Source organism: Falco biarmicus, chromosome Z (assembly GCF_023638135.1).
Source record: "Falco biarmicus isolate bFalBia1 chromosome Z, bFalBia1.pri, whole genome shotgun sequence".
Taxonomy (NCBI): domain Eukaryota; kingdom Metazoa; phylum Chordata; class Aves; order Falconiformes; family Falconidae; genus Falco; species Falco biarmicus.
The window spans coordinates 27,842,065-27,855,064 of record NC_079311.1 but is presented as its reverse complement, the minus strand read 5'-3'; the positions used below and the strand labels follow the sequence as shown (position 1 = coordinate 27,855,064).

Genomic DNA, 13,000 nt, shown 5'->3' with positions numbered 1-13,000 from the left:
TAACTGGTAACTTTTCTTTACCAAAAGTGAAAACAGGATAAGGACTCACTTTGTTAAAGCCAGTCCCCTCTTTGCACATGTAGCAAAGGGTGCTGTGTCATGAGTAGAAGCACAATAAATTATGATAGTTTCAGCCTACAAGTACCACTCTGACATTACAAGCATATTGTGAACCTGTCCAAGGCACTGCCAAAAGCTGCCTTTTGTGTGGTAAGAGCCATGTGCTTGCATGCTGCATGCGTCCCCAATGTGAATGGACGAACACCTGGTTGTTGTATGTATTTTCTCTAACTCCCATCAGGGTCTCACTGTGCGGGCCTGTTTAGCACCTCAGTGCTCGGGGGTTCTTCAAGTGCACCTAACCTACAGGATTATGCTCGTACTCATCGTAAAAAGCTGACTTCTTCTGGCTTCATAGATGGTATGTGCACACTCTCGCACATGCGCGCACAAACCCATGTGCCACATTAAACTTCTAAAGATAAGTCCTAGGTTACTGATTTTAATGGAATCCTACAATCCTTTGCCTTAGTATTAATTGAGTTTCTGTTGCTTCTTTATTGCCCGTAGCTTGCTTATATTTAACTTAATAGCATAGTTAATTCGTGTTTCTGTCTTGAAATGAACACTAGAGCTCACAGACTTGTAATGCGTGCCAGGAGATTTCAGGAAGTGCATTTTTTTAAGTAAGCTGAAATTTCAGGTTTTAAATTATTTTTTCATTTTAAACTTCAGGTTTTATCATTACATATTGATCTTGAAATGAAATTAATTACTTGGAGCATATACAAGGAATTAAAGAAATTATAAACTAATAAGTATTGACAATGAAAATTTTAGGATTCCTGACCTTTTTTCCGTGGGGGTTGGATTACAATGGAGCAGGAGATTTTTAGTTTTGGATAATCCAGGGTAGAGAAGGAACTCTCTCACTCGATTTCAGACTGTAAAGATGCCAAAGCACACCTTTATAACTCTGAGGTGAAACAGTATTCATACTGTTTTCCCCCCAGTTCACTACTCAGTGTTCTACTCTAACCTGATATAACCTTGTATGCCAGAATCACCAGCTCATTCTGCTTGTTTTCATACACTTCATTACACATCTAGTAGTTACCAGCAATCCAAAATTTCTTCTTTTTAACCCTTATTTAGATTTTAGCCCTTTTCCTTGGTCCCCTCTGCATGCCACTCAGTTCTAATACCTTCTCATCTTTTCTTTTTTGTTCTTTCTTTCCTTTTTAAAAATGTCCCTCTTTTGGTAGCTGTTACAAATTTCAGGTACCTGTTTTTCTCTTTCTCAGACACCACACGCGGTTCTGCTGTTAAAAGGTTTTCTATCTCATTTGCTCGACACCCAACCAATGGTACGTTTTGCTTTTATTTTAAAAAACAAAAACAAAAACAGAAGGTTCCTTGCTTCATCCCTTTTATTTTTATTTCAAACACGGGGTGTACAGTATCATCCAGCCGTCTGTCGTTCCTAACTTCAAACACAACTCCAAATATATTTGTAATCATTAGATATCCTAAATCCCTTCTTTACCATTCATTAGTATAAATACAACATCAAAATTCATTCCTTAGAAAAATCCTTAAAAAAATTGAAGTTCTACTGTTAGTCATGATCTCTGTAATAAATTATTCTCCCCAATTTCTTGTGTGATCAGAATGTATGGTACAAGATAAAACCAGAATTAAATCTGATCTTTATTGGACATACACTTCTTGATAGCTGCTGCTGCTTCTTTGTCTTGCTCCTGCTGAGCCTCCTGGTTCTAAAATCCTGAGTTTCCCTGAGCCTCCTGATTCTAAAACAAATCAATGAATTGACAACTGGCATTTATGACTATCTTCTTGAAGTGATGCCAAGTTAAAAAACTAAAGCAGAGCTTTGGTTCCATTCCTGCTAAATTGCTATATTTATCATCAGACAATAATTTATTTTACCTTATCGTACTTCTCTGTTCATCAGATGTGCAAATTACTTAAATATTGCACTAAAAATCACAGCAAGATTGCTGCCTGTTGGTTACATTGACCTCTTGAGCTTTAAGAGTGAGAGTTAACTTGTCTTCTGTCTACCATAGTTACAAAAAAGTCTGGTTTAACACACAGGGCAGAGGTATGTCTTTTTCTTCCTTAGCACAATATTTTGTACATACCTTTCTACATGATTAAATAGGCCCAAAATGTATCCTGTTCATGAAAAGTAGACTGTCTTCAGTATCCACCAGATCTTAACATAGCTTTTCCAGATTCCTTAATTGCAGTTTTAAAGTGTATATGACTGCTAGCTGAGTACAGTGATGGTGATATTACTGAAACTGCAGTGGAAATCATCAGCATTTTTGTGTTAGATTCGAAATATATTCGCTTAGAAACAAGGTTAAAAAAAGGGCTGAGTTTTTGTTTGGCTTTGCTGAGAAGCAAAGTAGTCCTTTATTACATTAATTTGGAATCCATAGTGACTTTTTGCACTGCAGTGCTTCTTGAAGGGAAACTGCTATAGTAAAGCTGAATTAATACTATTGAGGCTACACAGTCTTGATCTAAACAGCCAATTCTAGTGTGCTGTTCCAAATAGGGAAGTTAGGAGTCCATTTTTTAATCTTTAGATTCAAACCAAGTATTTCCAAAATATAAAAGGTTAGAAAGTAAGAGCTGCATTTTAGTATCAGCATCTAATATGATTACTTTATGTTCCATTTAGCACTACCTTTTTGTGACTGCATTCTTTAAAAAAGAGTCTAAATTGCTTTTAATGAATGCATTAATTGTTCTGATTGATTTAATACAGTTTTACCACACATCTTTTACAAGATTAATGCATGCTCCTATGAAACCTAAGTATATTTCAGGTTTCCAAGGGTTCTCCACTAACATAAGAACATTGATGTTGTTTTGTCTGTCCTCTGGACTATCATTTTGATTCTCCTTGTCCCTCTCACTCTGTTTTTTCTTGGTTTTTATGTTATTACCACACCCTCTTAACTCATTTCAGACTACCCCCCATCTTTAGTTCAAGGAACATGGTGAAACAAGTATCTTCTGACAGTGCTTTACCTTATTTTCTGGGCCTCTGCAGAACCCACACCTCTTTAGGTGCTGGTCCATTTCCTCTGTGGAATTTCTAGGCTCCAGTGGTATGTCTCTATAGCTTCTAAATGTAAGACAGCAGGGTGGCTTTTTGAGGTGCTGCGTTAACCCTTTCATTGTCTTGCCTTTTGATGAGGACAGTGCTTTAAGAATAAAGATAGCCTAAGCTCAAAGGCTGTTAGTTTACAGAAACAGCTTTTTAAAAGGGATACTGTCAGGCTTCATCATTAATATTCAAATCTATTTCTCATAACATCATAAAATATTTATCATAAAATATTCAAATAAAACACTGCAGATAGATTTCCAGGGTATCTTTTTAGTCATACCCCTTAGATGCAAAGATACTACAACAACATGCTGGGATATGGCTATCTGATGGCAGAATTGTCAAAACTGAACAAAAGCCTATGGAGGGAAAATTCCTGAAAGAAGAAAAATGTTTTCTTTTCTTTTTTTGAAGGGTATGGGTGTATTTTGAAATTCCTTTTTAGTCTCCAGTAAAACTGCACTATAACAGTATTATTAAAAAAGTTAACCTGACATTGTCCCACTATGTTCTTGGCAAAATTAAAAAAATAAATCCTCATTCAAGTGATAGTGACTATTCTGTCACTATTTACTATTTACTAAAGTAAAGAGAAATCTTGTATTTTATTGTAATGCAAAGAAAGGGTTTGCGCTTTGCATGCATGCATAGTTATTTAGGACATTAATATGTATGCCAAACATCTTAGTGCTTACACTGAAGCTTAGCTACTGCCTTTATAGGAAAACAGAAATTAAGTATGTGGTGGTGTTTCTTTTGTACATAAAGACCAAGTCTCCATGAAATGCAACATTTTATTTGTAATGTAAGTGAAGCTGACATAAATACACTTCAGTTGACTGTATATTTGAAGCAACTGTCCCTCAAATTTGAGTATGGCCAAGGTGGTTCCAAGTATACATACAGATATTTGAGGGCTGAAATTCTGTTCAGTTACCTTCTCTATGCAAAACAATAAATGGGGAGTGAATGGGGAACAGTGGATATCACAGGAATATTGATGCTTATTATTTTAGGGGAGGGAACAGTTCACAATCATAATGCTATCTCTAATAAATGTACCTTGAACTGAAATTCTAAACATTATTTCATTCACTATTGTTTCTTCATTTAGAAATCTTAAAATTGTAGCCACTGTAAATTTACAATATTGATTTGCAAAGTTGTAATGTTACAGCTGTATGTTGAAAACACTAATGGATATACTTTCCTCTACTGAAATGCAATTGGATGAAGAGCTTTCCATTGAGTTACCAAACTTGCATCACCTTAGAGAACTGCAGGGGATTTTTTTCCAAGGAGTTTAAATACTTTTTAGTATGTTAGTAATAATTGATATGCATGGTTGGTGTATGATCAATACTAATGCAGAAAAGCAGAGTCCAATAAATTTTTAGATTTTGGGTTGCTGTACTTACCTGTTCTAATATATTAAATTTCTAGTCTTTTAAGTACTGTTTTTAAATGCATAAAGGTAGGTGTAAATCTGTTTTACAAAGTTAAAACATGTAACCTTAAGGTACAGAAGTGCTAACAGCGGTTTTCTTTTGATATTGAAGGCAACAGTTTGTTTTCGCGGAATACTGAAGATGATAGAATGTGGATTCTGCAGTTTATTTCTTGGAATTTGTAGCATTTTTAGCTCTTGTTTGCTAACAGTTGACAATATAGCTATCCTGTTTTACTTGCATGAATGAGTTACCTATTTAGTGCTGTGCAGGTATCAGAATGAGTAGGAGAAATCCTGTCATTTCCTGACTGGTTGTTTTGGGGTGTTTTTTTTAGTGATTTCCTAAGTATGTCTTGGAGGAAAGTTATTTTCATGAACTGATTTGGTAGTAGAGCACAGCTGTAAAGTTTGAAGACCACTTTATGTGTACATGGGATTTGTATCCCATGGTATGTTACATGGTACCTTTAGTTGAGTATGCCCTGAAAATTGGCACATCTTATTCCAACTCCTGGAATATGTGGTGTCCATGATTTCAAGAGTACTATGTCTGCATGTGCTGATTTAAAATAAGTACTTCTAATGATGCTTTAATACTTGTCTATACAATAGCTTAAATCCTGTCTTATGTTTGGAAATCTTTTTTTCTTTTATTATTTTTCTTTCAGGGTTTGAACTATATTCCATGGTGCCTTCTATTTGCCCTTTGGAAACGCTACACAACTCCTTGTCTCTGAAGCAGGTGGATGAATTTCTTGCATCTGTTGCTGCTCCATCAAGGGAAAATCCACAGGAGACATGTACTGATTTTAGTTTGTAATTATTTTCTCTTTAAATTGTTAAATATTGTTTCATTAATCTTTCCAGTATTTTACAGCTAACACGTAAACTAAGAATACTGCTTTTAAAAAAAAGAAAGATGTATATAAACCATAATTTTAACTTTTGCAGTGTGAACACTTTCATGGAATTAACATCTCCAGCTGGGGTAGTAATTAAGGTTTTAATGAAATCGTAATGGGTTTATTTCCTCACATTGAGAATTTATCCATACTGCCCACACTGTGAGCTGAATTACAAGGAATGCTTTTTAGTGGGCATGCAGTATTTTCAGCTTTATACTGTTGTACTGGCAGTAGCCTCAGCAGAGCAGTGTTGCCTTTTACATCTTAGAACGGTTATTTCCTGCTTCTTTCAGTATTACTTGGGCTTTCACCTGTGGAATGCCTTGCAGTTACTTAGTTTTTTAGTAGGTTTTGCTGCATGTGTAATGTTTAAGGGATCTTGAAATGAAATGCAAACTGAATTCTATCCATGTGCGTGTCTCTGGGAAGGTGACTTCAGATTGTGATTCTACTGCTGTGTCTTTGGAAATGGTTTCAGTTAGGTCAGATTTACCACGTAGTAGGATGCTTATAATTCATGTGTCAGGTGACTGAAAATCATTCTTTCTGAGGAAATGTCTAAAGAATCATGCTTTGATCAGAAAATTTATACTTTCTAGTACTGATACAAAGGTTACCTTGCTGTTAGGATTTTTCCTTTTTCTTTCTGTTATCGGATTTTTCCCTTTTCCCCCTGTTACTTTGGTTTTATACAGTTCAGATTTTAATTGGCAGCTAATTTGATAGGATAGGCCTCCTATATCTGAGAAGGAAGATAAACCATTTAAGAAAAGTGATGTTACTGAAAAAAACCTCAAGGAGGCCTACAGGTATTTTAAAGTTCTCAGCTATTTAAAATTATTTGTTACACTGGGTAGGAAGTTTATGTGTTTTCAAAATCAGAATTTAGAGTACACAAGACAAAAAAATACTTCTGAAAAACTCATACTTCTGTGGTGGTCTGGTTGTCGCCTTTCTGCGAAAAAGTGGTTGGAAATTAGACCTGATAGAACTGAGGTCGTAGGTGCTTTACTCTCCTTCTGCTTTCTTACGTTTGGAAGTTATCTAGAGAATAATGTATTTCATGCACTTCCCATAGGCATTTTGGACAAGTGCCTAATCCAGTGCAGTCTTTATAACCTATGAGAACTAATGTTTTTGGTCTTCTGGCAAGGCAGCTGTTACTGAAATTTGGATCAGCTGCCTAATCAGCATGAAGTTACTGTGTCACTTTCTGAGGTAAAAGGGAGATTTTTAGATTTGTGTTTCACGCTTTGAAGTATTGACACTAGAGTCCAGTATCAGCAGCTGAGCTGTAGATTGTGTGAGTGTGGCATCCATATTGCTGGACAGATACACAGTTCTTTGGCTGCTATTTTTGACGTTTTATTCAGGTGAGAGTATTTTTGTTATTCATGATGTGTATCTTTTCTCACCCACCCCCAACCCCCATTTCAGCTTCTCCAACTTACATGATTCCACTGTCAGGAAGAAAAATTTCTTTAAATACATATACCCCTGCAAAAATTCAACCAACACCACTTGAAACTTTGCCTGAAAGGCTAGCAATAGAGAAACCATCCTTATGTAAGTAACTTCTGTCAGACGCAGAATGGCTAACTTGATTACATTATTTCTAGCAGTAGGATCCTTTCTTACATATTACATAATTTCTTAGCACAGCTATTTCTTAATGTTCCCTGTCTATGTAAGTGAAGTCATTTTATGGGTCAACGAGAACTCAATAGCATTCCACAAATAGTTTTAGCAGTAAAACTGTGTTACTAGTTACTTTCTCTTATGCTCTGAAGTGTTTGAAAGAATTTCTATGGCCTGAAAATTCATGGGGTTTTGTTTTGAAGTATGACAGTATTTCCAGCTCTGTCCCACATAAGACAAGCCAAGGAAATTTATTTATTCAAATGGCAGAATTTCCAAGATGTTTTCTGAACATATACCATAGAGTTCTGTGACCAGGTTCTGTCTAAAGCTGCCAGTAACATGATGATGTAGTCAATCATCAGTATATTCAGTCTGAACTGTTGGCCAGCTACGCTGCTTTTGGATGGTTGTGCTGTTTAGAGGGCCTCTAGAAAAAAATCACATGGCGTTTCTGGTTTCATTAGACACAGTGTAACTTTGTGTGTGTTTCTGTGCTAGGTAACTTGCATTCTTCTTGCTTTTGATGCTTTTTAGCATGGATATTCTTAAGTGTAAAACCTAATACTTTTTTTCTTTACCTTTACAGCTGCCCCTGGGTCTTTCGTTTCTAATGTTAAGCTGTCTCTTGAAGAGGTCTCACTAGATGTAGAATTTAGTGGTGAAACTCTTTCGGAAAAGGATTGAAGTTGATAAGACAAAACTGGAAGCAACTTCTTAAACAGTTCATTAGCGTGTGTTCAGCTAAATTACTGAGCTTTCAAAAGCCATTCATGTCTGCAGTTCATAGTGCACGTAAGACTTAAGTTTATACGTGGTTAACTAGTGTGCACACTACATATTTAGGTCAAATATCTTATTTTCTAAAACATTTCAGGAAATATATATATCAATTTGAAATACACACCTTTAGTTGAAAAGCTGCACCTGAACCTCTTCAGTGTCTTCAAATATTTACTGTAAACCTGTACAAAAAGAAAATACCAATGCAGTGGTATGTGTTACAGTGGGTCTGTTGATATTAGTGTAACAAAGGCATTGTCTGTTGTTATTATAAGCTTCTATTTTCAGGAGTTTATAATCTCCCAGTGAATTTCTTTCGTGGGCTGAAATGTAACATGCATCTTGGCTAGAAGCTTTTTTTTTTAGTTTAACTACATTTCCAAAGAGATCACTTTTGCCTGGTTTCGAAGATAAGCAGATATTTTCTGCACTTGAATTATTTTATATCATGTATGCTGCAATAATTAGGCATGATGGAGTGAGTTAATGTATTGTCACTTTTGACTGTTCTTACTTCTATTCTGTGTTTACATCAGACCTGTAACATTCAAATACACCTTCTCTTTTGTTGTTTAGTATACATGCTTGTATACGGGTACCTGTATATCATCCAGTGGATAAAACTGTCTTTTCGATAAAAACATATAACCTTCTTTTGTTTACTAAAAAGACAGTTTTATTTGCCTTGCCATATGTTTCTACAAAAAGGTGATACTAAAAAGCAGGTTTTGTAAAAAGAGAAATGGTTACAGCTGGTCTGCTAGTAAGTTTATCCTAAAAATAATAAATATTCCATCTACGCTTTATTATCATCCCTTCAGAGTAGAGAGAGACTGTGGTCTACCAGAACTCAGTGCTTACTGTTACAAAATACTCAGGATTCATCATAGCCTGGGAATTTTCATACCTCTCTCCTTCCAATCTAGGTGGTTGGCAACAACTCTCATGTGAAATCTTTAATGGTTTTGGTTGGTTTTTTTATAAGAGCTGTGAAAAGCATTATTAAGTCAGTGGAACTCTGAGTTACTGGGTTGTGCAGAGAATCATCCAGTCTCAGCAGTTCTTGTGTTTTTATCTGTGGCATGAAAAATTATTGAATAATCATAATTATCCCAAATCAATGAAAATAATGTCCCCTTTTGTAAGTTCAGGTGGCTGGTTATTAATAACAGATTTCACAAACTACAAGTTGGATAATTCCTTTCACATTTAAATTGCAGAACACATCACTTTCAAGTAATATTTTTAAGTAGGGCTCTTACTCGTCTCCAGAGCCCTTGCAACTATAATGACATTCATTTCTCCATAGGATCTGTTTTCAGTGTTTACCACACATGAAATGGCTTCAGCAGACTTAATTCTAAAAATGCTGGTTAAATACCAAAAATATGAAGGGTTTCACAGCTATATACTTAAAACATTTCATTTTCTGTAGTGTAATTGTGTTATTCACAGTGTTGGTCTTGCGCACAATTGAATGTACTTGTTTACTATTTTTAAAAAAATACTGTTTAAGTATGCACATCATTCCAGTCAACCAAAGCTGTGGCATAATTTTTTTTTAACATGCTCCTAAATAAAAACAAAGTCTCTGGCAACTTCTATCCATTTTCTTTTCTTTTAAGAGTGTGTGAAGTACATGGGGTAGTTCACTCAGTAGACTTAGTGGAAAACAATTTAGAAATAAGCCATGAATATACAAATAACCCAAAATTTATCTTGGTGGTGAAGGACATGACTTAAAAGAAAGGAGGTTTTATCATTTTATGCTGTAATCACTCCTCAAAAGGTAAGTGGTAGCCACACATTCTGCAGTGCTTCCTTCTGTTGCAGAATGGTAACATTAAATACAGAACCACTGTGAGTGTTTTTCAGTTTCCTATTACTAATCTGGCAATGAGGCAGAACGTGGGCTGTACTGAGCTGATTTGAACCTAATTTTAGTCCAATTTCTTTACACAATTGGACTCTGTCTCACATTAAACATTTTGAACTGTACATCCTACTCCAACCAGCTTTCACAGAGGTCAGAGAATCACAGAAAATCAATTGAATATGACTGTAACTCCCAAAATACTACCACCCTGAAACATACTTCAAGTAAACATTTAGCATTTCCTTCAAAAATAAAGCATCATTACCAAACAGACCAAAACTTTTTGTAAAAACTCCTAAAATTATTTTTAAATCTTGTTTTATCTGGTTTATGTTTCCTTATTATAATAAAGACATAAATTTGAGTTCTCTGTATAATTATATGAGCAAGTAAAATTTGTAAAGAGAAAGCAGATGTGCTTTCACAGTTCAGATTTGGAGGAATCCATATCAAGACTATGGAGGTATGAAAACTGGTGTAATAACAAAGCAGTCCAGAGAGAGTATTACTTTGGAAAACAGATTCTGAATGAAAAAAAATAGCCAAACATCTGTAAATAAAGCAATAAAATCCAGCATACTCTAGACCATATGCTGTATTATCTCCATCAGGTTTCTAATTATTCTTTTTTAAATGTTACAGTCCTGTGGTCTAATCAAATACAGTTCCGTCAGGATCAGCAAAGACTCAGTATTCCAGCTCTGAAGTTCCCTGCAAAATAGCTAGTTGGAGGTCTGGCTCAGACTTCAAAGGATGTGCAGTTCTGTCTCTGATTCCTTTTTTTAATGAACAAGCTGAAATACCAAACAATGCAAGAGCCCTGCAAATCATCTGTACTTTGGAGACAAATTCTATTTGCAGTTCATACTGTAGAAAAATCTTGGAGAGATGCAAGTTGTGTGTGTGAGTGGCATCAGATGTAGGCCTTTGAGTAGGAGGAAGAACTAATTATAGAGAACATACCATAAAAAAGATAGAAGCTGGTGTGGAGAAAACCTTACAAGAAGCTTAAAGTCTTCACATTGATACAAAAACAGTTCTAACACATACTTGCTTAAAAAAATAAATACAATGGATTAAAACATTTCTCACCATGGCACATCATGTATGAATGCAGTATGCAGAAATACAGAAATACACTTCCAGTCCAGAGGAGGAAGCAGGGCAATAAGTAGGACTGCAACCCTGGACTTCAGGAGAGCTAATGGCCCCTTCAAGAACCTACTTGGAGGAATCCCATGAGTTATCACTCTAGAAGGTTGGGTGGTCCAAGACAGCTGGCTAATATTCAAGCATCACTTCCTCCAAGCTCAAGATCGGTGCATCCCTACAAGTAAGAAATCAAGCAGTGGGGGCAGGAAGTCTGTATGGAGCAAGGAGCTTCTGGCAAAGCTCAGAAGAAGGAAGTCTATGGAATGTGGAAAAAGGAATGGGCTGCTTGGGGAGGAATGCAGGAATGTTGTCAGAACATTCAGGGAGGCAATGAGGAAAGCTAAGGTCCATTGGGAATTAAATCTGGAGAGGGAGGTCAAGGACAACAAGGGCTTCTTCAACTGTATCAGTAGAAAAAGGATGACTAGGGAAAATGTGAACCTGCTGCTGGATGAGGTGGGTGCCCCGATGACAAAGGACACAGAGAAGATAGAATTACTGAATGTTTTCTTTGCTTCAATCTTTACTGCCAAGACTGGCCCTCCAGTCTCCTAGACCCTGGAGGCAAGAGAGGAGGTCTGGAGGAAGGAAGACCTTTCCTTGGTCAACGAGGATCATGTTGGAGATCATTTAAGTAAGCTTGATAGACACAAGTCCATGGGCTCCTACAGGATGCACCCCAGAGTGCCGAGGGAGCTGGCAGATGTTATTGCTAAGCCATTCTGCCTCATCTTTGAAAGGTCATGGAGGACAGGAGAGGTGCCTGAGGACTGGAGGAAAACTGGTGCCACTCCGGTCTCTAAAAAGGGCAAGAAGGAGGAGGCAGGAAACTATAGGCCAGTAAGTCTCGCCTCCATCCCTGGAAAGGTGATGGTATAGCCCATCCTGCATGTTATGTCTAAGCATGTGGAGCAAAAGAAGGTTATCAGGAGCAGTCAACATGCATTCATCAAGGGGAAATCATGACTGACCAGCCTGATAGCCTTCTATGGTGGACTGACTGCTGGAGTAACTGAGGGGAGAGCAGTGGATGTGTCTACCTTGACCTCAGCAAGGCTGTTGACACTGTCTCCCGTAACTCCCTCACAGGTGAGCTCAGGCAGTGTGGGTCAGGTGAGTGGGTGGGGGGTGGACCGAGAACTGGCTGGTGGCAGAGCTCAGAGGGTTGTGATCAGCGCTGCAGAGCCTGGCTGGAGGCCTGTGGCTCACGGTGCTCCCCAGGGGTCAGTGCTGGGCCCAGTCCTGTTCAGCTTGTTCACCAGTGACCTGGGTGAAGGGGCAGGGTGTCCCCTCAGCACGTTGCTGATGGTGCAGAACCGGGAGGAGCGGCTGATGCACCAGAGGCTGCGCTGCCATTCAGGGAGACCTGGTCAGGAGAGCTGGGGCAGAGGGACCTCATGGAGCTCAACAAAGGCAAGTGCAGGGTCCTGCCCCTGGGGAGGGACAGCCCCAGGCACCAGCACAGGCTGGGGTGACCTGCTGGAAGGCAGCTCTGCGGAGAAGGACCTGGGAGTGCTGGTGGGCAGCAAGGTGCCCGTGGGCCAGCAGTGTGCCCTGGTGGCCACGAAGGCCGGTGGGATCCTGGGGGGCATCAGGAGAAGCGTGGCCAGCAGGCCGAGGGAGGTGATCCTCCCCCTCTGCTCTGCCCTGGTGGGGCACATCTGGAGTGCTGTGTCCATGCTGGGCTCCCCAGTTCAAGAGAGACAGGGAACTACCGGAGAGGGCCCAGCGGAGGGCTACGAAGGTGATGAGGGGACTGAAGCATCTCCCTGATGAGGAATGGCTGAGAGAGCTGGGGCTGTTTGGCCTGGATAAGAGAAGACTGCAAGGCGATCTTATCAACATGGAAATATCTTAAAGGCATGTGCCAAGAGGATGGGGCCAGGCTCTTTTCGGTGGTGCCCAGAGAAAGGACAAGGGGCAACAGGCAAAAACTGCAGCACAGGCAGTTCCATCTGAACATGAGGAAAAACTCTCCTTTGAGGGTTGGAACAGGCTGCCCAGAGGTTTTGGAGTCTCCTTCTCTGGAGACATTCAAAACCTGCCTG

General features: G+C 38.4%; 1 protein-coding gene across 10 annotated transcripts in view; it reads left to right on the top strand.

Moving 5' to 3' along the window:
- The window catches only part of PPIP5K2 (diphosphoinositol pentakisphosphate kinase 2), a 42,394-nt gene extending 32,872 nt beyond the window's left edge, over positions 1 to 9,522 (top strand). For 2 of the 10 annotated variants that reach the window (XM_056325672.1, XM_056325666.1), the window contains 5 exons: positions 302 to 421; positions 1,305 to 1,367; positions 5,267 to 5,398; positions 6,941 to 7,069; positions 7,731 to 9,522. In XM_056325672.1, coding sequence (XP_056181647.1) covers positions 302 to 421; positions 1,305 to 1,367; positions 5,267 to 5,398; positions 6,941 to 7,069; positions 7,731 to 7,828 — 542 coding nt within the window. In that variant the 3' untranslated portion in view covers positions 7,829 to 9,522. Of the gene's footprint in view, positions 1 to 301; positions 422 to 1,304; positions 1,368 to 5,266; positions 5,415 to 6,940; positions 7,070 to 7,730 lie in introns of all 10 variants that reach the window. The other 8 variants (XM_056325675.1, XM_056325669.1, XM_056325674.1 and 5 more) reach the window with 5 other exon arrangements.
- Positions 9,523 to 13,000: the final 3,478 nt, after the last annotated feature.